Source organism: Thermobia domestica, chromosome 16, assembly GCF_964235325.1.
Source record: "Thermobia domestica chromosome 16, izTheDome1.hap1.1, whole genome shotgun sequence".
In the NCBI taxonomy this organism is placed as follows: domain Eukaryota; kingdom Metazoa; phylum Arthropoda; class Insecta; order Zygentoma; family Lepismatidae; genus Thermobia; species Thermobia domestica.
The window spans coordinates 99,889,899-99,914,126 of NC_137469.1; the positions used below are offsets into that span (position 1 = coordinate 99,889,899).

General features: G+C 33.8%; 1 protein-coding gene across 2 annotated transcripts in view; it reads right to left on the bottom strand.

Annotated features, from left to right (window-relative positions):
* Positions 1–21,249, bottom strand: part of LOC145673270 (doublesex- and mab-3-related transcription factor A2-like) — a 51,701-nt gene extending 30,452 nt beyond the window's left edge. Inside the window, exons 1-2 of one of the 2 annotated variants that reach the window (XM_081742808.1) lie at positions 21,087–21,249; positions 20,645–20,814 (exon numbers count right to left, since the gene is read on the bottom strand). In XM_081742808.1, the coding sequence (XP_081598934.1) occupies positions 20,645–20,749 (105 nt within the window). In that variant the 5' untranslated portion in view covers positions 20,750–20,814; positions 21,087–21,249. The other variant, XM_081742807.1, reaches the window with a different exon arrangement.
* Positions 21,250–24,228: the final 2,979 nt, after the last annotated feature.

Consider the following 24,228-nt stretch of genomic DNA (forward strand, 5'->3'; position numbering starts at 1 on the left):
GAGAATTGTTGCATATACTTTCATAGATAAAGGCTGATATGGTGTCCACGGTGCGAATTGCCGGAGGGGATGAGGGATTTCTCCCATTGTATTTCTACCCCCTCTCAATATCCTTCCTGTCCCCAATATATAATATAAGGACTTCTAGATCCTCCACTGTTTATTCCCCCCCAAAATGAATAATCTAATTCGCTCTCTGACGATATAGAGAGTGGATTCAATGTGTCCTGTGCAAAAAATGGGTGTATGGGTTTTGTAATGGTGGATCAAAAAGTCCTCAACATGCTTGTTACGACTGTAATGTTGACGACTAAGGTTTTTCTTTCCATTGTTACATGTAAAGATAACATACCGATACATATGTAATTATGTTAAAAGTAAAGTAAAGTAAAAAAAAAATAAAGTAGAGTAAAAAATAAAGTAACAATGTAAGGTAAAGCACCGTGTATGTTCAAAGTAAAAGATGTTAAAAGTAAAGCTTTAGAAAAACTTGTATAGTGGTGTATAATGATGTACCACAACAAAATAAAGATTTCGTACTTATCAAGTATACAGCATACCGTACCTTACACATGACCAAAACAGTGTTTTATACACTTTACATAAATTCCGTGTCAAAATAACTCCATACGTTGAGTAACTTTGACCTTATGCAGCAAATACATAAGATGTCAAAGTAGCCCCATCCCCGGGGCTACTTTGACCGGTATTTCTAAATTTCTTCCCGCCAAAACTTACTTGTAGAAACTTAGGTTTAGTAGTGGATGTGATAGCCTATATACCTATTGTTACCAATAAAGAATAAAAATCAATGCTTACTTATAGTATAAACTTTGAAAATATATTAATAATAGCTTCAATTATTTTTGTCACTCAAAAACCTGGGGGGCCTAGGTCCCCCAACCCCAGGCTAGATCTGCCACTGTATCTTTCCTTAGTTTGAAGTAGTTAAACTAAATTTTACCGATGTGAATTCCCTCAAGAGTCAAGAGACCCCATTGATCTTCTCAAAACATTAGTACATAGGTATATTATTTTGTAAAAGACAGAAGAAAAAAATTTCAAATTATGATAGTTATGCTAATGCAATATTATCTGCAATAAATAGCTAATCAAGACAATAAATAGAAAATAATACGCCAAATGTTAAAATGGCTGGTATTATCTGTTAGCTAGTTTAGATCAGTGATGGGCAAACTACGGCCCATGTGGGCTAGATGCAATATCTTGAAAGATTCTATGTGGCCCCCGAGATGTTTTCTAATCTGGCGAATCAAAATAAATATAGGACTACTTCGAAAAAGTTGTACTGAACTAGAAACAGACTGGCACATGCAATTTAACTTCACTTCTGAGACACCTCTGGTGCATGGGATCCTTGGTTCAATCCCAGCTCGCGCCAAGTGAGCTTTCTGGTGAACAAAAACCGTGCACGTGGTTTTTTTCGAGGTTCTCCCATTTCCTCCCACTTTCTCCACACTTCTGAGAAACAGTACATCCCAATTCGAACCATATTTTGAGAAATTTCAATCATTAATGGGGCTTAGTATTACAAGAATTTTGTAAAATGTACCGTCTACCATTGTTATTTTTATTATTTTCTATCATTGTTGTTATATTGGTCCGCTAATTTTTTTTCTATGGGCCTCTCAAAAAAATTTGGCCATCATAGACTTAAATGGTCATATTTTCCATATTTTTCTCTGTGCATCCTGAATGAAATTTCCCTCATTCAGACGAAGTAAAAACCAGAATTGCACCTAACATACGGGTCCCAGGCCGCTTCCTTCCTTATCCAATCTTTTCTAGCATCCCTTTCCTCTGATAGTGTGATCGCCGAGAGACGCCATCCCTCATACGTGACGGCTAACACACAGAGAAAAATCCGTTCTCCGGACAGCGGTATATTGTACAAATATACGGTATCCTCTTGCTTACTACAGAAATCAGTACGGAGCATACGTTATCCGTATGCTACATAGGCACTGCCCTTAGATGTTACATCATGCCGTTGCAGGATGTCTGACATCTAACAGTTGTCCGTATATCACATGCATATACTTATGTTACCTTCGTCAGCTATATGTTATGTACGTCCATTTGTGTGTGAGATCCTGACCGCCTACATTGTTTCATACGGAAAGTACGTAGAGATGGAACACTCATACAGAAAGTATTATAGAACATGCGCTTTCAGTTATACGTCTGATGTACATTAAGTCCAAAAACTACAAGAATTACGCATGTAACCTATCTTTTTAAGTGCGTTACCTACATTTTTTTTCTCAGTGCACGGCCATAGATCGTTAAAACCCAGAAATCTAATTCCTAATCTTAATAATTGATCTTTTGTGGTCTTATACTAATCAAGGCGCACGGCCATGTGTACCATATATTTACACGAAGCAACTCAGGAGTTTTTCGAATATCCATAATTTCGCTTCTCGCACCAGGCTATTCTAATCCTAATCCTAACTACATATAAAACTACATGAACTGACATAAAATAAAGAGGTACTTGCCGTTGACGTGGAAAGTTGAAATTTGCCATGGTTGTAGTTTTTCGGAACAAACCGACAGGAAAATTGCCAAAAGTGAATATTTTTAATTTTTAGGGATCTAAAGATAGGATGAAGAAATTCCCCATGTTATTTAAATGGGCGTTTTCTTAGGAAACAAAATCTTACATTTTAGATAGTTGAAATAGGAAAACAAACTTGAAATTCGGTAGAATTGGGGGTTTAAGAGGTGCAAGACCGTAGGCTGAGCAAAAGCGGGGTTTGGGTGCGGAGACCCCAGTTAGCCAAAGGCTAGTGTTCTATTTAAAATTGCAATGTATTATCTCAAATCGTTTACGAAATTGAGGGTCATGAAATTTTTAAAAAAAGAAAATTAAAATTTTGGCACTGATTGACTCATCAAAACGTATAGGATCCTATATAGATACGTGTAAACTTGTAAGAGTGGCACAAGCGTAGGATTTGTGTAGAGGAAAAATTCCAATAACTGGATATTTCGCCCTCCAAGGAGGAAAATTACTGGGCAACATACTCATTTATATTCAGTTACGTCAGCGTTTCCCAACCGGTGTGCCGCGAATGGGCCGCTGTTGTGCCGCGAGGAAATCGAAACAAATTATTAATTCTATAGAAATCAAATTGCAAGACATATGGGAAAATGTATATTTGTATTTCACATTACTATGAACCTCTACTATAAATCTACAATTTTAAGTTTCATAGTGTGTTACTTTTCTGTACATTTTTAATGTTGGAAAACGTATTTATCATTGTCATGACCATTATTGCTTCTTTATTGTTACAGACCCATTTCGTAACTTGAAATTTTAACATATCATTCAATAAATTCAACAAAGCAAATATGCATACAAATTACCTACATTTGTGTTTTAAAAGTATAGGAGATTTGTTTATTTATTCGTTATTTAGGGATCTTCCCTTTTAGTTAAAGGTTAGATACAGTTTTCGAAAGAGAAAGTGGATTTTTAAAAACCCGAGTCCTATATTTCATTGCAATTGTTTTCTATTTTCAAATTAAAATGAAAAATAAACATAATGATTTACCACGGGGGAAAATCAGTGAACGAGCTTTCCCCTCTGTAAGGAGATCAGTAATCACATAAAAATACCACGGTATTTTATATTTCAAATAATATATATATATATATATATATATATATATATATATATATATATATATATATATATATATATATATATATATATGGGTGTGCCGCGAGAATTCAAGTTACACTATAGTGTGCCGCAAGCTGAAAAAGGTTGGGAACACTGAGTTACGTCATTTGACTCAAAAGCCATGAGACATGGAAACTTAAAATTTAGCATATCTACATGTCTGTTTAACACATCAAGGGGTATAATCTTCACTGGTGCTTTACTTTATGATATACGTGGAGGGAAAAAAATCGAAAATGGAAATTTTCGCCTCCAAGAAGAAAAATTAGAGGCTAAGGCAAAATTACGTTACTTGATTCAAAACCTATGGGGAACTTGCACTAAACATGAGACCAAAAACCAAAGCACTTGGCGTGACAGCCTTTGGATCTGAGCCCTCCAACGTCATCTGTTAGAAACCGGCTGAACTACGTTCAGCCTAGAGACGAACACGTCTCCTCGTCTCTAAGAGCACAGGTACATCAGGAGTTTTCTAGATATAGTGGCCGTTACTTCTTTTATTCAACTGACTCCCCAGTTTGCCTCACTACGGTGAGTGGACACTGAAAATTTAGAAGCACCGACCGGGAATCAAACCCAGGATGTGGGTACAATGCTCTAACGACTGGAGTACGGTGTCCCCTACTTGCTGTAAACATAGTAACTTGAAATTCGGCACAAATGTAGGATTTGTGTTATAGATGCAACATATTATGCAAAATTCTGATAATGTCTAATCGGCCTAACATGCAGTATAATTACGCGTATTTTAGTGTTTGCAGTAAAATATCTACTAATTATATACTGGATGGCTTCTTAAGTGTTTTCAGGCATGAGGTTGCTGGTATGAGTAGATAGACGTTTCCCATTTCTACTGAAAGTTTTTGCATTATTAGTGCCCTAACAATATAGGAAACTACAACAATATTATATATGTAGTAGCTGGATGTTCATCACTGTTAGGTGATAGAAAACAACAATAAATAAAATCTGCTAGTTAAGAGGGTATATTATTCATGTACAGTACACGCATAAATAAATATTCTATTCTAGAAGATTAAGATGTATTCAGTGCATCAGATGGGCAACGAGTAACGTAAACAGTCGGTAGGCCAGATTGTAAATGCAGACAACTAGATGTCTATTTTCAAGCAATTAATGAAAGATTATATCTCCAAGAAGAGAAGAGATCTCGTGGAGTAGTGGAAATTGCACATGACAACGCGCGTGTTCACGTTGCGAGAAAAGTAGTGGCATTTCTCTCTAAGGAGAAAGCAAGACGATTCACAACCTCCATAAAGTCCAGATCTGGCTCCCAGTGATTTTTCTACATGGATTTTACAAATTCTGTGGAAGTTGCGAAGCGGTTTTATAGAGGCAATTTTAAAGCGTAGAGTTAAAAATGGGTTCGAATAAGTGTTTACTGAATGGCAGTGGAGTTTGTTCAAGTGAATTGCTTTGCACGGCAACTATAAGGAATTTGATTCGAGTGCTGATGAATGAAAGTGTGTAATTTTGAAATGATAGTTTTAGTGTCAGTCTTTATTGAACAACCCTCGTATTAAAATTATCTGAGTTTCTCTATTGGTGACTGTGAACAATTCATATATAAAAAGCTAATTATAATTACCTGTACATATATAATATATTTTATCAAAGGAATATCGTTGCCACGAAATTAGGCAGACTTTGAACACTTTCTCTTCAGCCAGCGATGTATTAGTATTAGAAGATCAAAATTTCGGGATGAGCATTCTCGGTAATATAGGAGTATCCCACCTGACCCATTTGATATAAATTTTATAATATATTTAAAAAATAAAACAATAAAGATTTATTTAACAAAATCTCCATTTTCAATATTGAAAGAGGCCATTGATTCATTTTTGATATCCGAAAGGGTCAATCGCCTCTACTTGTACTAATGAGGTGATTTGTTGTATCTTGCGTCCTTATGCAACGCCGAGGTTATGAAGGATTGGACAGTATTCGATTCAGTTAGAGGATGCCCAGACCCAATAGTATAGGTCATTCCCAGTACCATGCCGTAAGGGGGCGAGCGGGGCGACGGCCCCGGACGCCGAAGTAAGGGGAGAGCAAAATTCGGGAGAAAAATAAAGAAAAAAGGAAAGAAAAGAGAGGGAAAATTACGTACGGGGGCGTCGCCGTATACTCTTGCTCCGGGCGCTGCTCTTAAAGACAGAGACAGATGCGTCGTGCACAATTTTTGCAAATGTTGAATCAACTCCCTCGCGCGAGAAGATTTGTTTCCAATGAGCCGTAATGTTTATTGACAATGTCGGTCTCTAACTGAAAAATAAGAGGAAAAAAAAAACAAGTTAGTTTTGATGAAAAAGTGGGTGGAGACCAGATTCTGTGTATACACACCAGATGTCAGTATCTCCGTGAGAAGGCGAAAATCTGGCGACATTAGTTGACATCTGATAAGTTTACTCTGCAACTTCCATTAGGTGCTCGGTTTCATAGATTGAATCATTTAGCTGCGACACGTTTGTGTTGCAGCAGGAGAATACAGTTTCATTTGTTTGACTTAGGAGGTTGTCATTCGGCTACTAAGGCGGTCGACGAACACACACACACAAACATATATATATTCAAACAGAGGGGAAACAAAAAAAACTCTCCCCTCCTTCGCTGGGCAATCCTTTGAAACTCACCGAAGATGATGAGCTTGTTCGGCTTACAAAATATAACTCTACTTGTACTGTTGGTAGAAATTGTAGACGCATATTGATTTCTTAATTGATTTTTCTTTAAGATAATGGAAATAGATTATCAGCAGCTTCATCCCAAGTTTCCAGCTAGCATTAGCAAAGTAATACACTTGTCAAATTGAGAAACTTTCACGCACCACAATTTTCCTCTGGCCCATCTTTAAAAATGAAAAAAAAAAAGACAAGTAATTTAATGACATCATGGAATATTAAAATTATGGAAAATAAATTACATAGTACCCATAAAAGGCTATTAAATGTATAAATTAATATATCTTTGCAGATTATTTGTTATAGACCAGAAATTTTGGGGGCCCAGTTGATGACGTCACAATTATGACATTCAAACTGAAATAGGTCTACTTGAATGATCTTGAAAGTTTTAAATGGCCTACTAGGCTATGCAATATCGTAATATTATTCGTTATCAGGATGTCATTGACCTATTTGTTTAAAAAAGAAAAACAATGGAGGAAAAGTAGTGAAGAACGTAATGACACTCTTATATTTGACGGGAAGTGTAATGAAGGCACTTAATTTTGTCCATTTAAAGTGTTGGAAGCGTAGTGAAAGCCCCAAATATTGTCTATCTATAACGCTGGAAGCGTAGTGAAAACCCCAAATATTGTCTATCTAAAATGTTGGAAGTGTAGTGAAAGCTTCCAGTATTGTCCATCTAAAAATGTTGGAAGCGTAGTGAAAGCTCCAAATATTGTCCATCTAGAAATGAAGGAAGTGTATTGAAAGCTCTAAATATTGTACATCTAAAGTGTTGGAAGTATAGTGAAAGCTCCAAATATTGTCCACTGAATTGGTCGAAAGTGTAGTGAAAGACTCAGATATCGTCCATCTAAAGTGATGGGAAATGTAAAGAAAATATCGTCCATCTACATATCGTCCATTGAAGTGTAATGAAGCTCCTGGATATCCTATCTAAAGTAGTGGAAAGCGTAGTGAAGGTTTCAAATATTGTCCATCTAAAGTGCTGGGAAGTGTAGTTAAGACCCTAAACATGCAGTAGTCCATCTTAAGTGTAGAAAGCGTAGTGAAGACATAAAATATCATCTATAACTATCTAAAACTGTGGGAAGCGTAGTGAAGACCTCAAAATCTAAAATTGTGGAAAGCGTAGTGAAGACCTCAAATATTATCCACGTAAAATTTTGGGAAGCGTAGTGAAGACTATTAATATTGCCCATCTAAAATGGTGGGAAGTGTAATGAAAATTTTAAATATCGTCCGTCTTAATCAGTAAGACGCGTAGTGAAAATAATGAATATTGTTAATGGTTATAAACACTCTTATCTCCTTTTTTTTTATTTATTTATTTCATCACATCTTGCATCACACTGCTCAAACTTCAATTTGTTTGGCTTAGTGGTGAAGTGTTCACCTCTGGTGAAAAGGGTCCCTGGTTCGACCACAGGCTATGTAAGTTTATGGTGGACAACATCATATCACTGAATTTTCTCGGGATTTTCTCGCGTCCCCCACATTTTCATTCCACCAATTATTTCATAATCATTCAATTTTCATTACTCAGTCGTCTTCTTTAGCCTACAAGGCATGAGTGGGACATAAAACTAAAAGAATTCATTTTTTTAAAACAAAATGTCTCATTTACGCAATTTAAATCTTTACTTATGTATCTGATTAACCATCTTTCGAGTACAATTTCACTTATTGTTCTTTCTCTGTTTATTATTATTATTATTATTATTATTATTATTATTATTATTATTATTATTATTATTATTATTATTATTATTATTATTATTGTTATTTCTTTCCTTCCTTGAGTTGGCGTTTAACGCTTACTGCAATTTAACAGTTTCATGGTAGCACGTTTAGCAGCGATTTACAGTATTCCGATTACGAGAAGTAATCATTTTACACTGTTACTATAATCTTCAGTCGGTGTCATGGCCATTTAGGTTACGCTCTATCACTGAACCACCGCGGCCTCTATAAGAGAGAGATAGTAGATGAATAGGTAGATAAGTATGATTCTCTTAGGAAACAAATCATACAAGGTAGAAAACTTTTTTTTTTTTTTTTTTTTTTTTTTTTTTAACTGGATACCACAAGTAACAAATAGCAACATATACAGCATCCTAATACAAGGTGGTGTGTGAGGAAATTATCTTGCAGTGCGAATATATTGAAAACGAATTGTCCAAGATAGATGGTTGTGATAAAAGTATTGGAAAGACCTTTATCCAGCAATGGATCGGTAATTGACGATAATAGTAGGTATGTGTTTCAAATATAAATAACCCTCACCACATCACTCATAAGCCTATAGCCCCAGTCATTCTTGATATATTAGGAATAAACGTTTATAGCTTGTCCTGAGAGATCATATGTTTAATCCTATAGCTATAACAATTTCTGAAACCAAAGATAAAATAAAATTTACCGTTCCCCCACCCCGCCAGTAATCTTCTGATATGTATCGGTACAGAGCAAAGCAAGGTATTTAAATAGGTCATTTGTTTTTGGCTGTGAAAAGTTTGTATCCAACAAGCTTTCCCTTTCAGCTGCCTGTGTGTGTGTGTGAGTGAGTTTGACTCGGTATAACAAACGGTTCTGCGAAGTCGAAATATTTTGACAACCGGTTCTGCAAAGTCGAAATATTTTAACAACCGGTTCTAACGAACCGGTACAAACTGGCTGAATAGCACTACTGCTTGGCGCAGACAAAACATTAAGTACGCTATTTTAAGAGTCTTCATCCCGGCGAAATTAAAATACCGCTAATTTTACAGTAATTATGTGATATCTTCAAATAGATAAAAGATAATTGAAATATGGAACAAGAGCGCCCTAGACAATATTATTTTGCGTGAGGTACCGTTATCACAAGTCACCTAGTGGCTTTCCGTTTTCAGCTGTTTAGAAACGCGAAAATAAATGCCGATTTTCAAAATGGCTCGAAATCGCAAGCAGATAAGTGAGTCGTGATAACGGTTTCTCATATAAAATAATATTGTGCAGGCCGCTCTTGTTCCACATTTCGATTATCTTTTATCTATTTGAAGATACCCACATAATTACTGTAAAATTAGCGGTATTTTAATTTCGCCGGGATGAAGATTCTTAAAAATCTTAACGAAGTTTGTGGAGAGGTCTGGCAATGTTGGATCTCCTGTGGAGTGCGCCCTTGAAACTGGGGTTATAAAACAAAATACTTAGATGTTTATTATTTAAAATGCATCAATCCTTTATAAAATACATTACGATCATTTAATGATTGGAACGACCTCTGAAAGTCTGCTAATGATATGGCTCGAAGACTCGATGTGACACATAGCCTTTCTCATGTCTTCAACATCATCAAAGAAAATTCCATTTAGTGGTAATTTGTGTGTTGGGAATAAAAAATAATTGCAAAGTGCAGTGATGGACATAGTTTATTACTGATCACAAATTTGTTTTTGGCTTTAAAAAAAATATATACATCTGCTGACCGGTAAGCCAGTGCATTATCGAGCAGAAGAAACCAACTTCTAACCGGTAAAGATTCGGACCGAAATTCTTTCATACAGGCGTTCCAGAGTTCAAATGCAAAATTGCAGTGCCAGTTTGTACTAGGGATGGCCATTTCCGGAAAAAGAGTTTTCCGGTTTCCAGAACTCACATTTTCTGTTTTCCGTTTTTCCGGAAAATTTTCCGTCTTCCGTTTTTCCGGAAGATTTTCCGCCTTCCGTTTTCCAGAAAATTTTCTGTCTTCCGTTTTTCCGGAAAATTTTCCGTCTTCCGCTTTTCCGGAAAATTTTCCGTCTTTCGTTTTCAATTTTCCGGTTTCCGGAAAAAATATTTTCCGTTTTTCCAGAAAATGTGGCCATCCCTAGTTTGTACTGTACCTTAGAAACATTTTTATGGTGAAAAATCCCCTTATAGCTGAAAAACTACTTTGTCTTCACTACTAACTTAATTTTTCAATTTGAATTTGAATCATAATGATGATTTTCATTCTCTGCTTGTCGTTTAGTCTTAAAATCAAAGCATAAACACTAAGTTTCATCTTCTGGAACAGAAGATTATTATTATTATTATTATTATTATTATTATTATTATTATTATTAATAATAATAATAATAATAATAATAATAATAATAATAATAATAATAATAATAATAATAATAATAATAATAATAATAATAATAATATTGTGCGAGTATATTTTTGTATAGTGAACACTGACATATTTTCAGTCATTGCACCAGAGAACAGAACAAGACCGGACGAATATCTTTTCTTACCGCATATCTTCTACTAAAAATTATCTTCTCATTAATATTAAAATCAACTGTCACAATCATCATAATTAGCAACGATTTCTTGTATTCATTTTATGATTTTCACAAACGAATTCTTCCTTACAAACACAAATCAGATGTATAGGCTTGGGGTCATATCCAATCGTTCCTGCAATACTTTCGAATCGTAATATAGCACCTGAATATCTGTATAAGAGATAGACAAGACAGTTATCGCTTATATTGGATTCCTTGACAACATTGTTTCACTGGCACTTTTCCCGATCTCAAAACGGAAATTAACATTTGCTCTCTGCTTCATGCTGTTTCCGTAACAACGATGTCTTCTCACTAGCTAAACAAAATGGCTGTGTGTTTCCCGCCATGAATAGCGGATGCGGTGACAGTATTTCCAGATTATACATAAACGCTAACCGTCTGAATGTCGTGCATTGCTCCATTGCTTCATGGATGGTGTTTCTTTTTTTATCTTGTCCGTAATAAAACCAGTCTCGCTATTTAGTCGTCATACAGTATATCAGGACATGACATTATTTTCAAATTACACACCAACTTAAACGAACAACACGAACAATGAATAAATTCATATTCGCATAGTTTAGCATCAACATTATTCTTCAAAGTCCACGCTTTCGAGACATTTTTAAAAAAAGGTGAGATTGTTAGTGTTTCCCTCGAGAGGAGAAATTTCTCGAGACAAATTCGAGATGAGAAGTACATTTTTAAATTCGAGACGAGACAAGAAATACGACAGTGTCTGTCTCATTTTCGAGACGAGATCATAAATAGTTCGGGTGTCGTGAGTAACCATTGTACCAAAATCTTAGATCTCATTGTTACATGATCCTCTCTCTCTCTCTCTTTCTCTCTGTGAGCAATAAATACCAACATTAAATATGATTTAAATGTTGTTATGTCACACCCTTCGTAGACTTCCTCGGGACGCAGAAGAATTCTGGTAACTTCTGGATGAAATTAAGATAAAAAAATAATAATAAAAAAATCAGGGCATAAATTTTAAGTATAAATTTACAACTTTCAACTTTTGAGACAAAACTTTCGAGAAAACTTCGAGAAAAGCCTTATTTCTCGTCTCGCCTCGTCTCGTGAGCCACTCTAAAATATGAAAAAGAAAATTAGCTGTTCTTGTTTCACGAGAATGGAACACATAATTTGGTTAAAATGCAACATATTTTTCATATTAAGGATATTTTTGGATCTATGGTTTAGGAGTAAATAGGGTTTAGAGCGAATAGTACGAAATAATAATAATAATAATAATAATAATAATAATAATAATAATAATAATAATAATAATAATAATAATAATAATAATAATAATAATAATAATAATAATAATAATAAATGTAATATAATCGATTCTAATCTTCAAACAAATATTCTACTTGTAAGATAATTTTCAATGACCATACGTTCATATTAATCATACAGACAAAGAAGAAAGCGTTGCTGACTTATTCTTTGTTACCAAGTTTCTGGTATCACCCGCAAATGTACACAGGGAGTCTTTATTTTCATAGAAATAGGATCACCCGACTGCAAACTCGAAACACAAACATAGCTTCTGGGTGTTGCTGTCGTAATCGAATTAACTTGGACCATACTGCATTGATTTCTTTTTGTGAGATCCTGAAAGAAGACCTATCAGTATCTTTCTAATTTATCCTCGGATTTTGTTGCTCTTTACCAAAAGTTGAGGGCGCAAATCCTTTTAGTAAATTCTCTAGGGAATCCACAGCATCCCTCGTGGAAGAAATACAGTCCTTGAGACAGAACAGGATTAGATTAAAAGATTACCAAATCTTCTTCTGCAGATCTCGCAACATATGTCGAGATTTCCTCTCAAGTTACTTTTCAACATTGTTAGTACTTATTTTGAATTGGATTTTTATAATGTTGCTTCGATTAATACATGTATTCTTTGGGAAAGAGGGAAGTTTAAAATTCGTCCCGAAAATATAGGGTGTCCAATATACAATGCACCCGGAGTTTGGGATAGTAGAACTTTTGAACCTGAACCGATACACAAATAATGGTTATACCAAAATGAAGCTTTGTTCATGCAGATATTTTTAAACTAGGAAGCAGCGATCGGAGAACAATAGGAACCAGACAGTGTTGCCAGATGAAAGCTAAAGTTAAATCTTTTTTTTTTTTTTTTTTTTGTAAAACATGTAAATTGACTCTTAACTCATACAAATGGGTGTTCTGTCGTTAATTTTCAGTTTGTTTAGTTGGAGTAGCTTAGAAGCTGTGGAGCAGAAAAAATAATTTTTCATTTCCACCCATAACTAATCGGATGAGGCCTCTGTAAGGGGGAACTATGGAAATCGTAGTTTTCATAAATCAACACTCTGAATTGGCAATATTGCTGATGTTTCAGTGCATCAAAAGGTGTGTTAAGGATCTGTCTACATTATGCAATTCCTGAAAACAATGAAAAAGAAACTGAAATTACGATGATAAAACTTTTACTTATATGTACCCGGCAACACTGCTACACGAAACGAGTTATCAACTCTCTACAGCGATGCTGGGAGTGCCCCCTGTTTTGATTCGAGCACTGGTTTACACGTTTCAACATGTTAGCAGCAACTTTACGAAGAGTAGAAGTATTAATGTTCTCAATAGCACTGCGAGTGTTCGTTTGCTGATCTTATATAGTTCCAGAATTGAACTTGTATACCTCTTGCTTTAAGTAGCTCCATAGAAATGAATAGCAATGATGCCGGGTGCATGTAAGTAAAAGTTTTATCGTGATAATTTCAAAGTTTTTTTTTTTTCGTTGTTTTCAGGAATTGCATAATGTAGACGGATCCTTAATACACATTTTGATGAACTGAAACATCAGCAATGTTGCCAATTCAGAGTGTTAATTTATGAAAACTACAATTTCCGTAGTTTCACCTAACAGAGGCCTCATTCGATTAGTTATGGGTGGAAATGAAAAATTACTTTTTCTGCTCCATAGTCTCCAAGCTACTCCAACTAAATAAACTGAAAATTAACGACAGAACATTTATACGTATGAGTTAATTTACGTTTTGCAAAAAAAAAAAAAAAAAAAAAAAAAAAAAAAAAAAAAAAAAAAACACTTTCAGTTACATTTAGCAACACTGTGCGGTTATATTGTACTTCAATAGTTGCTTCCTAGTTTAAAAATATATGCATGAACAAAGCTTCATTTTGGTATAACCATTATTTGTGTATTGTGTATATATACTATTTGATTCCCATTTGATATTCATAAAATGGCTAAAGTGAGGAAACTTTTTAAACGTTTAAAATTAATTTTTGAACATATTTAGTACTTGAGTCGTCCTAGATTTATATCATTAAGTTTTGATTGAATTTTTCACACTAAAGGGGAAGGGGGAAATGCTTCAAATTTTTCGCACCACGACAAATTTCTTTATAATCTCTCGATGTGACTTCTTCCTTCCGTTTTTGCGTTGCTTTGTATAACATTCTCTTATAAGATTTTCGTGATTGGATAGATCTTATTGTTCGTAATTTCGACGATTGTAAACTAAAATCGGCGAATCAATTGTTAATTTATTTTGATATATGACATTATACCCGAACGTACCTTGTTCAAAACTTTCAATGCTTTACTATAAGAAGACAGGATTTAATACATGTCTACCGTATGAAACTGATATAAATACTTGCTTTTTAATTGCGCTCCACGAGTGTGTATGAAGAAAATATGCACTAAAATGTTTCATAAAATACGTTACAATACTTTAGAACTACTAAAGTTCTTTTTAACCGACTTCCGAAAAAAGAAAAAAGTTATCAGTTTGACCTTATACGAATTCAATTATTTTTTGACGTAATAATTCCATAAAAGTGTTTTTTCCCGTGCGGAAAGTAGGCATTTCAGCTAGTTACATTATATTGACTCATATCGATGCTTACAAGTTATTTTCTGACTGATTCACTATATTACATGGGCAGATAAGATTGAAGCCCCCTTCCCTCACGAAATCAGCAGTTAATGTATTAAACTAAGCAATACACATAGAATAAGGGACCTTGTTTCCAATTGTAATGTTCAAACAGTTAAAATGTGCGATTAAAATCATTCTGACTGACAAAGCATAATATCTTAATGGAGACACGTAAAGTAGATTTGAACCTAAGTAATTTCTTAACTATCATGAATGGAATAACTAAAACTCCTGAGAGACCCATTCTACAGGGTTTATAACAATTTCGTCTAGATAAAAGGCAATATGTACTAGCTTTAATAATAATAATAATAATAATAATAATAATAATAATAATAATAATAATAATAATAATAATAATAATAATAATAATAATAATAATAATAATAGGAATTGAACTTCTAATTCAGCACTCTTGGACTGTGGTCTTCAAGAACTATTCTTATATTGAACATTAGATGAAAAGAGTCATAATTTAAGTGAATTGTGTATCAAACACTATAGTCTAGTTGAGAATCTGGGTCTATACACAGTAGAATATTCAAATAATAGAATTTAAAATTTAATAACTTAGATTATACAAATTCTATTTTTTTTTTTTTTTTGACCGGAACAAAATAAATTATTTAATAACTATACGTTTTTGTTACTATTTCAAGGACCTAACGTCCTCTTCATCAGACATTGAGAAAAGACAGATAACAGCAAATCTTATATCTTCCTCAGCCGTTAGTTAGCATATTCATTTATATATTTTTTATATAATTTTTATTGAGAATAATGTACATATGAAATACAATAGTAGTACATAGCATTACATACAACAGCAGTACATAGCATTAATATGACATTTTTTTTTTTTGAAGTTCAACAATTTTTTTTTTTTTTTTTTTTTTTGTGAGTGACATTTTGACCTTGTTCTAAGATGTAGGTGACGGCACTTTGAATTCCGCAGTCGAGAAACTATCAATAATATTCTTGATTGTATTAATTTTAAAAAACATTAATTTTAAAATTTTAACAATAACTGATAATCAATTTCGATATCATTGATAAGTGAATCTTCATATAGAAACGAAAGTTCTAATTGTTTAGGTAGAAGTATTATAAAATATTTTTGATAGCCTAAACAAAAATTAATATAACATATTTTCTTCTACTATTCTATACTAGGAAGAGCCACATTTTCCGAAAAATGGAAAATATTTTTTCCGGAAACCTAATAATTGGAAACCTGAAGACTCGCAATTTTCCTGTAAGCATAACACGGAAAATTTTAAGGAAAAGCGGAAGACGGAAAATTTCCCCCTAAAAAAAAAAAAAAAAAAAAAAAAAAAAAAAAAAAAAAAAAAAAAAATCGGAAAATTTTCCGGAAAACGCAAACGAAAAATTTTCCCGAACAGCGGAAAACGGAAAATTTCCCAGAAAAGCGGAAAACAGAAAATATTCAGGAAAGCAAAAAACGTGATTTTCGGAAACCGGAAAATTATCTTTCCGGAAATGGCCACCCCTAATCTATATATATAAAATAATTATATATAAAATAATTATATATAAAATAATTATATCTGCGTGTGTTTGTCCGCCTGCCATCAGCTTTTTGTATAGAAAAGAGTACCATAGAACTACCAAATTCTGTACACAGATAGACCTAGATTTTAACCAGATCTAATTCTGTACGAAGCACTTTTTCGATTTTTGGCTCGATGGGGATCGAATTTGGAGGGGATGAAAGTGTATGTGAAAACGTATGCACGTTTATAGCTATTTTAAAGAACGCCTTGTGTGTATCAATCCATATTTTCTATCAACCCGGGCGGTTGTGCGGGTTTACGTATCAATAGATTCTAAACATCGGGGAATGGAGTAAAAATACCTTTTCCTCTCTTTTAATCGATTTCCCGAATTAAAGAGTCGGCAACGACCATGCTTATTCTTTCATTCAGGTTCTGGATTAAGACCCACAACGACGGATATTTATAGCTATTACCAACATAAAATTAAGGCAATTTTAATTATTGTTAGTTTAAAAATATAAGCGTACTAATATAAGCTCAATACGTTAGTTAAAAAAGTGATAAATTTGTTTTCTAAGATACAAGAATATTCTGTAGAATATATTAGAATATAATATATAGTATATAGTATAGTATAATATAGTATATATTATAGTATAGTATAATATGCTATAAAGAATATAGTATAATTCTGTAGAATATAGTATATAAGGTGGTCTGTCGAATATTCTGACTAATAAAAGTGGTCTTCACTTGAAAAAGTTTGCTGCTGTAACTAATATCAAAAACTTAAATGGTGTCCATCAGTTCCTATCGATTTATCTCGGCTTACTATAGTTTTTTTTTTAATTTTGCGTAAATCAAAGAATAATAATAATAATAATGTCTTTGCGTAATTATGTAGTGTATTTAGAAAATATTATCTAATGAAATAGATTGTTTGACGGTATGTTCTCCATTACCTAGGGTCACTCCTCTAACAGCACAATTACATAGCAGACATATGCCTATCATGTTCCCTCAGGTACACGGGAATGTGTCCAGTATGTGCCTTATGCACCTCTGAGAGAGAAATCACATGGGTGGCAAGTGATAGCCACAGTCTGACATGTACCTGGGGAACGTGCCTAGTATGTTGTAGGTATGTTCCCCATGCTGTAAGCGTCAATAAACCACAAAATTACTCCCCCAAAATATGTTAAATCGCCTATAACGTAATGTGTTTACATTAGGGTGAGTCTAAAAAGCACTTTAAACAAGTAAAAAAAAAATCACCCTAAAATGGGCGCGAACCATCAACCTCTGGATTACTAGCCGCGTGCTCTACCGACTTTGCCAGAGAGACGATGAAGAGCATGTGGCTTGTAGAGGGATAAATTGTTGAGGTCTTTTGAATTTGAGTGAATACTGCTGAGTGAATATCATACTTTCTTCAAAATAATATTAAAAATTATAGAAAGATTTTCGAGACATTCGAGTCGAGAAATATGTTTGTCTCAACTGATCTCGAATTTTACAAAGTGTATCTCGACTCGTGCGCATCCCTAATGAAAAGTTGTTTCGCTTATAACATCGTTGTTGTACCGTAAACTTTATCTGTAATAGAAACTCCAGGAAATAATACTTCCATGAAGTAGAAAATCTAACAATTCTTTATTTCTGAAAAAAAGATGTTCGAAACATTTAATGTACTTTTCCCATAGGATTTACTTTTGATCACAGAAAGTAATAATAGGGCCTATCAATGTTTTATCAGTTTTATATGTGTAGTACGATGTTCCCTCATAACTTTACTAATTTTCTTACGCAGTTTCATCACATAAGTCATGCTAATACAGTGAAACTTCCCTTAACGGACACCTCTCAATAACGGACACCTCTATAATACGGACAGATTTTTTTGTCCCGGCAGAAATATATGTTATCTTACGGAACAAAACCCTCCCTTTTACGGACACTCTCAGATACGGACGCGGACAGTCCTTTTTTACCCCCAAACGTTTCAATAACCTCTTCATAACGGACAGGAATTATTCTCGGTTCAGCGATAGGCCTATATGACAGTAGACAGAAAAGTTTTTCCCCACAAATGTATCTATCATCAAACAGAACAACTTTAAGCTGAACTTGAAATGCTTCTTTTTATCTGCCCGCAATAAACTGATTCTGGTGGAAATCCTAGAAAATCTTCAATAAGCACGAACATTCATGCTGGATTAGTCGTATGGTCAAGAATTCTATGCGGATCTTTCCTTCCCTAACAAATTTAGTGCTTTTTCCTCTGGGCCTTGCATCTTTCCCGACAATTTCATAGATAACAAAAGAAACATTGTTTATTTTGCAATAACATTTTTCAACGAGCAATGCTTTCTCTCTTACTTTTTTGGAAAAGCAAAAGTTTTCTTTTGTACAAATTGGTGTGTCAAACAGTTGAACAATTAAAGAAATTTGCCATTAATCGCGGTGAAATAGAAGTTCTCCAATTGATCCAACAGTTGCAAGCAAATTTCGAACAGAAACTAGTGCCCGTAGGATCTACGCGGCAGACAACTACTGCAGACTTTTCCCCAAGAAATTTGGTGAGTTTCTTCTCCACATTTTCAGTATTTAATAATAATATTGCATACTTTTAAAAGCTATTTTTACTTTTAATATAGGCGGTAAGTGAATTAATGGATTTTTTACAGGGTGATGACATGTCCTTAAGAAAATTACCATACACGCATCATCATTTGCAGTATACGAACATATTAACACATTCCCCAACAATAATATTATTTAACAGAAACGAATTTCTCCTACGTCCGTCCCAGTAATTCAAATACATACTAAATAGAGTATTTTCATATTGAATTTTACGTATTTACGCTCATACATAATGTATTTACTGTATATTACTGCATACAATTACCGTTGAGAAAATTAAATTTTTGTAACCTCTCTGTAACGGACACCTCTTAGTAACGGACAAAAATCCCCGTCCCATTGGTGTCCGTTATTTAGAGGTTTCACTGTATAAAGTCTCTGCCGTAAGTTTTTCATTAGACTACCCAAATTTCCAAAGTTTAACTGAAGTAGCTCAAAGCAGATTGATTTTTGCAGATATTCTCCCAATTAAAAAAGGAAAGAAAAGTACGAATATGCAAGCCGCAATAACTAAACTTCATTTTAATTTATAAAATAACAAGACATGTCTTGCTTTTTGGTTACATACGCATTTTTTAACATAATTATTATGATTTCATTCATTATTCTTATATTATAATGAATGAACATTATAATATTTATATTATTTTTACTATAATTATCTATATTTTCAATACAAAGTTTTTCTGGCTGTATTTTCTAGAACTAGAATTTATAATAACGAACAAGATTGTTACTACTATAGTATCGACCTATATAAAAATTTGTTCCAAAGTCAGAAATTTCCCGGGGCCGAATCTTTCTCGGTATGTCCGTGTAGTCATATATAACCATAGTTAACCATATACAGTATAAAATAATCATCTTTATAAGGAACTTTTATGCCGTTTTTTTTTTCATTAAATAAAAAGTTTAAGTTTCTGTACTTTATTTTTCCCTGTACTTTACCCAGACACAAAAACACAATATAAAAATTTTCATTATTAAGTAGGAAATAATATTTGAAAATTTTTTCACTTATGAAAACTTGTTATTGGAAAATTATAAATTGCGGTAACTTAATATTCTTATACATGCATTCAATCTATTTTACAGTTTTATGTGGACTTAATCTTGGACATTTATTTAGAACGAAAATTTTTTCGGAAAAATATATCTGGAAATTTACCCATAGATAATTAAGAAACGTATCATAAATACTATGTTCTCATAATGAAGATGCACCTTCATTTTTTTTAGAAACGTATAGACTGGAAAATTGTTTTGTAACGAAAACAACACTAAAACAATCGGGACTCTTAGTCACTTCAATTACATTATTTGGAAAAATAGGGCTGAAGGGGTATGAGCCCCTAAGGTCCGGCACCTTTATGCTTGAGGGCAGGTGTTAAAAGTAAAAGGGAACGCGGGAGGACGCCGCTGCGTCACTTCCAAAATACATCTATGGCATTCCTGCACTTCATAAAACTTACAAAGGGCAAAGATAAGTACGGCGGACCGCGTGATGTCACCCGTCCCCCTACCTTTTCAGATCCACTCCCACCCCTGTTCGAGGGTAAATTTTTGTACGTTATGGCGCCAATAATATCGCTGGTAGCCAATAATAATTTGTAGCTTTCTATTCTGCTGAAACAAATTGTTTTATTTATTTTCAGTATATATAAAATAAATTAAACGGTGACGTGCATATTTTTAATAATGATACAATAGTTCGAAGATTGACGCTTACACTTCGAACAGTGACGCACATATTGCTTGAAATAAATAAATAATAATAAAAAAAGATATACTCACCTGTGCTGCCATTACTCTCTGTCGCTCAGCAATTAGGTTGCACTTAGCACAAACACAGTCCTTAAACCTGCAATGTCTCTTGTGTCCTTTGAGCCACGATATCATTCCATGATTTCTACATCTGGCGCACTTTGGTCTTCGAGCACCTTTCTCCGTTGTCGGATATGACACTTGTAAAGTAGGGTTCATTTCGTAAAATAATATTAACAATTATTGTTGTACCTAACACCAATTAATCAACCAACCACCGACACCAAACAAAACTACAAAAACCATCCCCCTTTCGATAATCTTTGTAAAAAAAAGGAAAAAAGAAAAAATAAATAATTCCACCACCAGTTTCGAAATAGGAATCCACCACCACAAAAACCTTTTAAAAAAAACCAAACACCACTTCTTTCTCTTTTTCGGTTGAAAATTGGTTACGTCCAAAATTGCCTACCTTCTTGAGCTGCGAACTTACTTCACGCTGTTTCCGTAGCCGGCGCCTTCAAACTTCTGCCACTTTCCAACAGAAAGTTGCAACTTCTTTCAGATGGGCGGCTAGTGTTGCCAACGCGGGCATAGATCCACTGAAAGGCACCAGGCTTGTACAAAGTATACCGACTCTGGTTATGAATATATTTCAAAATATTAAAAGCTATTTGTTTATTTTTTTTTTCTATTTTTAAATAATTCCAAACATCTTCCACGAAAAGCTTCATTCTGTATAACGCCTCCTTGTTCACAAAACATCCATTCGTAAACTTGAAGGTATGTATTTACAGATAATGAATTCGTTACTACATATGAAAACGTAAACATTACTACGTCCATTTACTTAATTTGTATTATACTTGATGATACGTAATATATATACCGTATAACTGGCGAAGGAAACAGTAGACCAAAAATGTAACTTTGCAAAAATTTTTACAAATTTCTGTGAAACTTTACAAAATCAGCAGCACATCATATAAATGAATGAATGAATAAATTAAATTAAGCGTAGGTAGTGGTAGAAAATATTGATTTGTTCTGATAAAATTTTACAAAATAATGTTTCAAATAAATAACCCTAATTATTTGAGTAACGAGCAATATAATTGCATAGTGACGTTGCTAGGCCATTATTATTATTATTATTATTATTATTATTATTATTATTATTATTATTATTATTATTATTATTATTATTATTATTATTATTATTATTATTATTATTATTACTTCGGATACTTTCAAATATCTAGGATTAATATTAACAGGCCAAAACTATATTCACGAAGAAATTAAATGTCGAATAAAAGCAGGGAATATGTATTATTATTCAGTTCAAAATCTTTTATCATCGCGAATTTTGTCGAGAAGTTTGAAGTTCAGAATATATAAAACAATAACCATGTCTGTTGTTCTGTATGGTCGCAAAAGATACTCGCTTACTCGGGGGGAAGGACGTAGACTGAAAATATTTGAGAACAAGATCCTGAGACGAATATTTGGACCCAATGGAATGGAGTTTGGAGAATGGTGGAAACTTCATGAGGAACTATATAATTTATACCGTTTACCAAACATTGTTAGGGTCATCAAATCTTGGAGGTTCAGGTGGGCAGGTCATGTAGCCAGGATGGAAGAAGGTAGGAACGGTTTGAAAGTTTTGACTGGAAGTCCAATCGGGAAACGAAAATTAGAATAACATAGGCGCAGATAGAAGGACAATAGTAAGATAGATCTTGAAGAAATAGGAGTAAAAAGTAGCAACTGAATTCAGCTGGCTTAAGGACATAAGTCAATGGGGAGCTTTTAGAATGCGGCATTGAACCTCCGGGTTCCATAGGCCATAGAGTTAGTCTAGTTAGTTATTAGAAGACTAGTAGGTTTGAGAAATAGGCCCCTGAAAGGTGGTTAATAGTTTATTTTATGACTTTCCCCGACTTCTATAGGACGTAGAGTTAGCATTAACAGCCTCAACGTAAGATATTAAGATAAATAGCTAAAAATAATTTCTGGTTTCTATTAACACTTTTTGAACATTATATGAAATTACTGATTTCCCAAATTCTTAATTCTTATATCTGTTCCCACTCTGGGTTTAAGCTACACTAGATTTTTGAACAAACTGAGAAATGCTTTTTAAATTAACTCTTTTTCTTTTTACGTCGATTCTCAAACATGTTAAAATGACCAGCTTGTGTTTTAGCACGAGATACGTCTGACTAAAGCAAATAAGAAACAGAAATAACTGTTGCTAAATATATATTTTTTTTAATAAAGAAATTATCTGATTTTTGCTCCCCAAAAACGAAGTTTTTAAGATCTTCCACTTTTTCATTCATTCCCTGAAACTAAAATATTCATTCCCTATCTGAAATTAAAATAAAAGTTAAGTATAAAATGAAACTAAATTAAATACTATGTTTCACACTTAGCTATACAAATAAATTTATATAAGTTTTTGATTTTTTTTCAAAGAATGGTTCTGGTAAACGTGCTGGGGAAAAATTCATCAATTTTAAAATATTATTTTGCTATCATTTATATAAATAATCATATAAATCAGGGCACAAAATTTCCGATCGACAGGTCGCCATTGGCGACTAGAAATTTAGAGCTGGCGACCAGTGTTTAATAGGTTGGTTTCTGCCTAAACTCACAGGGCTGCGCGGTTTCTGTTTCGCACGAAAATAATTGTCACTGAGTGAGAGAAAACATGAAATGTGAAGTCTTCGCAACGTTGTAATTCGCCCCTCCTGGTCTGGTTTTGAAATTTTACGCCCTGATGTAATCTCTTTCTTTGTCAAACCAAAGGCCGTGGAACGGAAGAGGGGGGGGGGACCTCTCATAATTTGTATGTGAGAGATACTGGCGATCATCATTTTTGGATTGGCGAGTGCGTCTGACTTTGAAATTTTGCGCCCTGATATAAATACATTCTTAATTTCATCTAGAAGTTATCACAATCGTTCTGCGTCACGGGAGGTCCACAAATGGTGTTATATAACAATATTTAAATCATGTTAATTATTGGAATATATTGTGTAATGACTTGCATATCTTTAAACGTTGATACAGACTCTTTATATATATTTACAATCAATTTATCAATTTTTAGTTTTCATACTATGAATCATTCAACACCAAAACAATGTTTGAGATCTTAAGACCTGGGTGAACTAGTGTTCCCTAGGATATTCATAAAATTTCTCGTCTACTATCGTGGCAGCACTGTTTTTGTCTACGAAATTACATTTTGCTTTTAATTTTGTGTGTGTGTGTGTTTGTGTGTGTGTGTGTGTGTGTGTGTGTGTTATAGTTGAATGCAAGAAGAAACACAGAAAGTAAAGAACTAACCAACTATGGTCCATAGAACCCGGAGGTTCAATGCTGCATTCACAAAATTTCTTCATTTAATTATGTTCTTAGCCAACTGGATCCAGTTTCTACTTTGTACCCCTATTTCTGCGAGATTCGTCTTAATATTGCCCTCCTCTCTGCGCCTAGGTCTTCATAACAGACGTTTTCTAATTGGATTTCCAGTTAAAACTTTGAAAACGTTCGTACTTTCTTCCATTCTGGCTACATCGTTTTCCCACCTGAGCCTC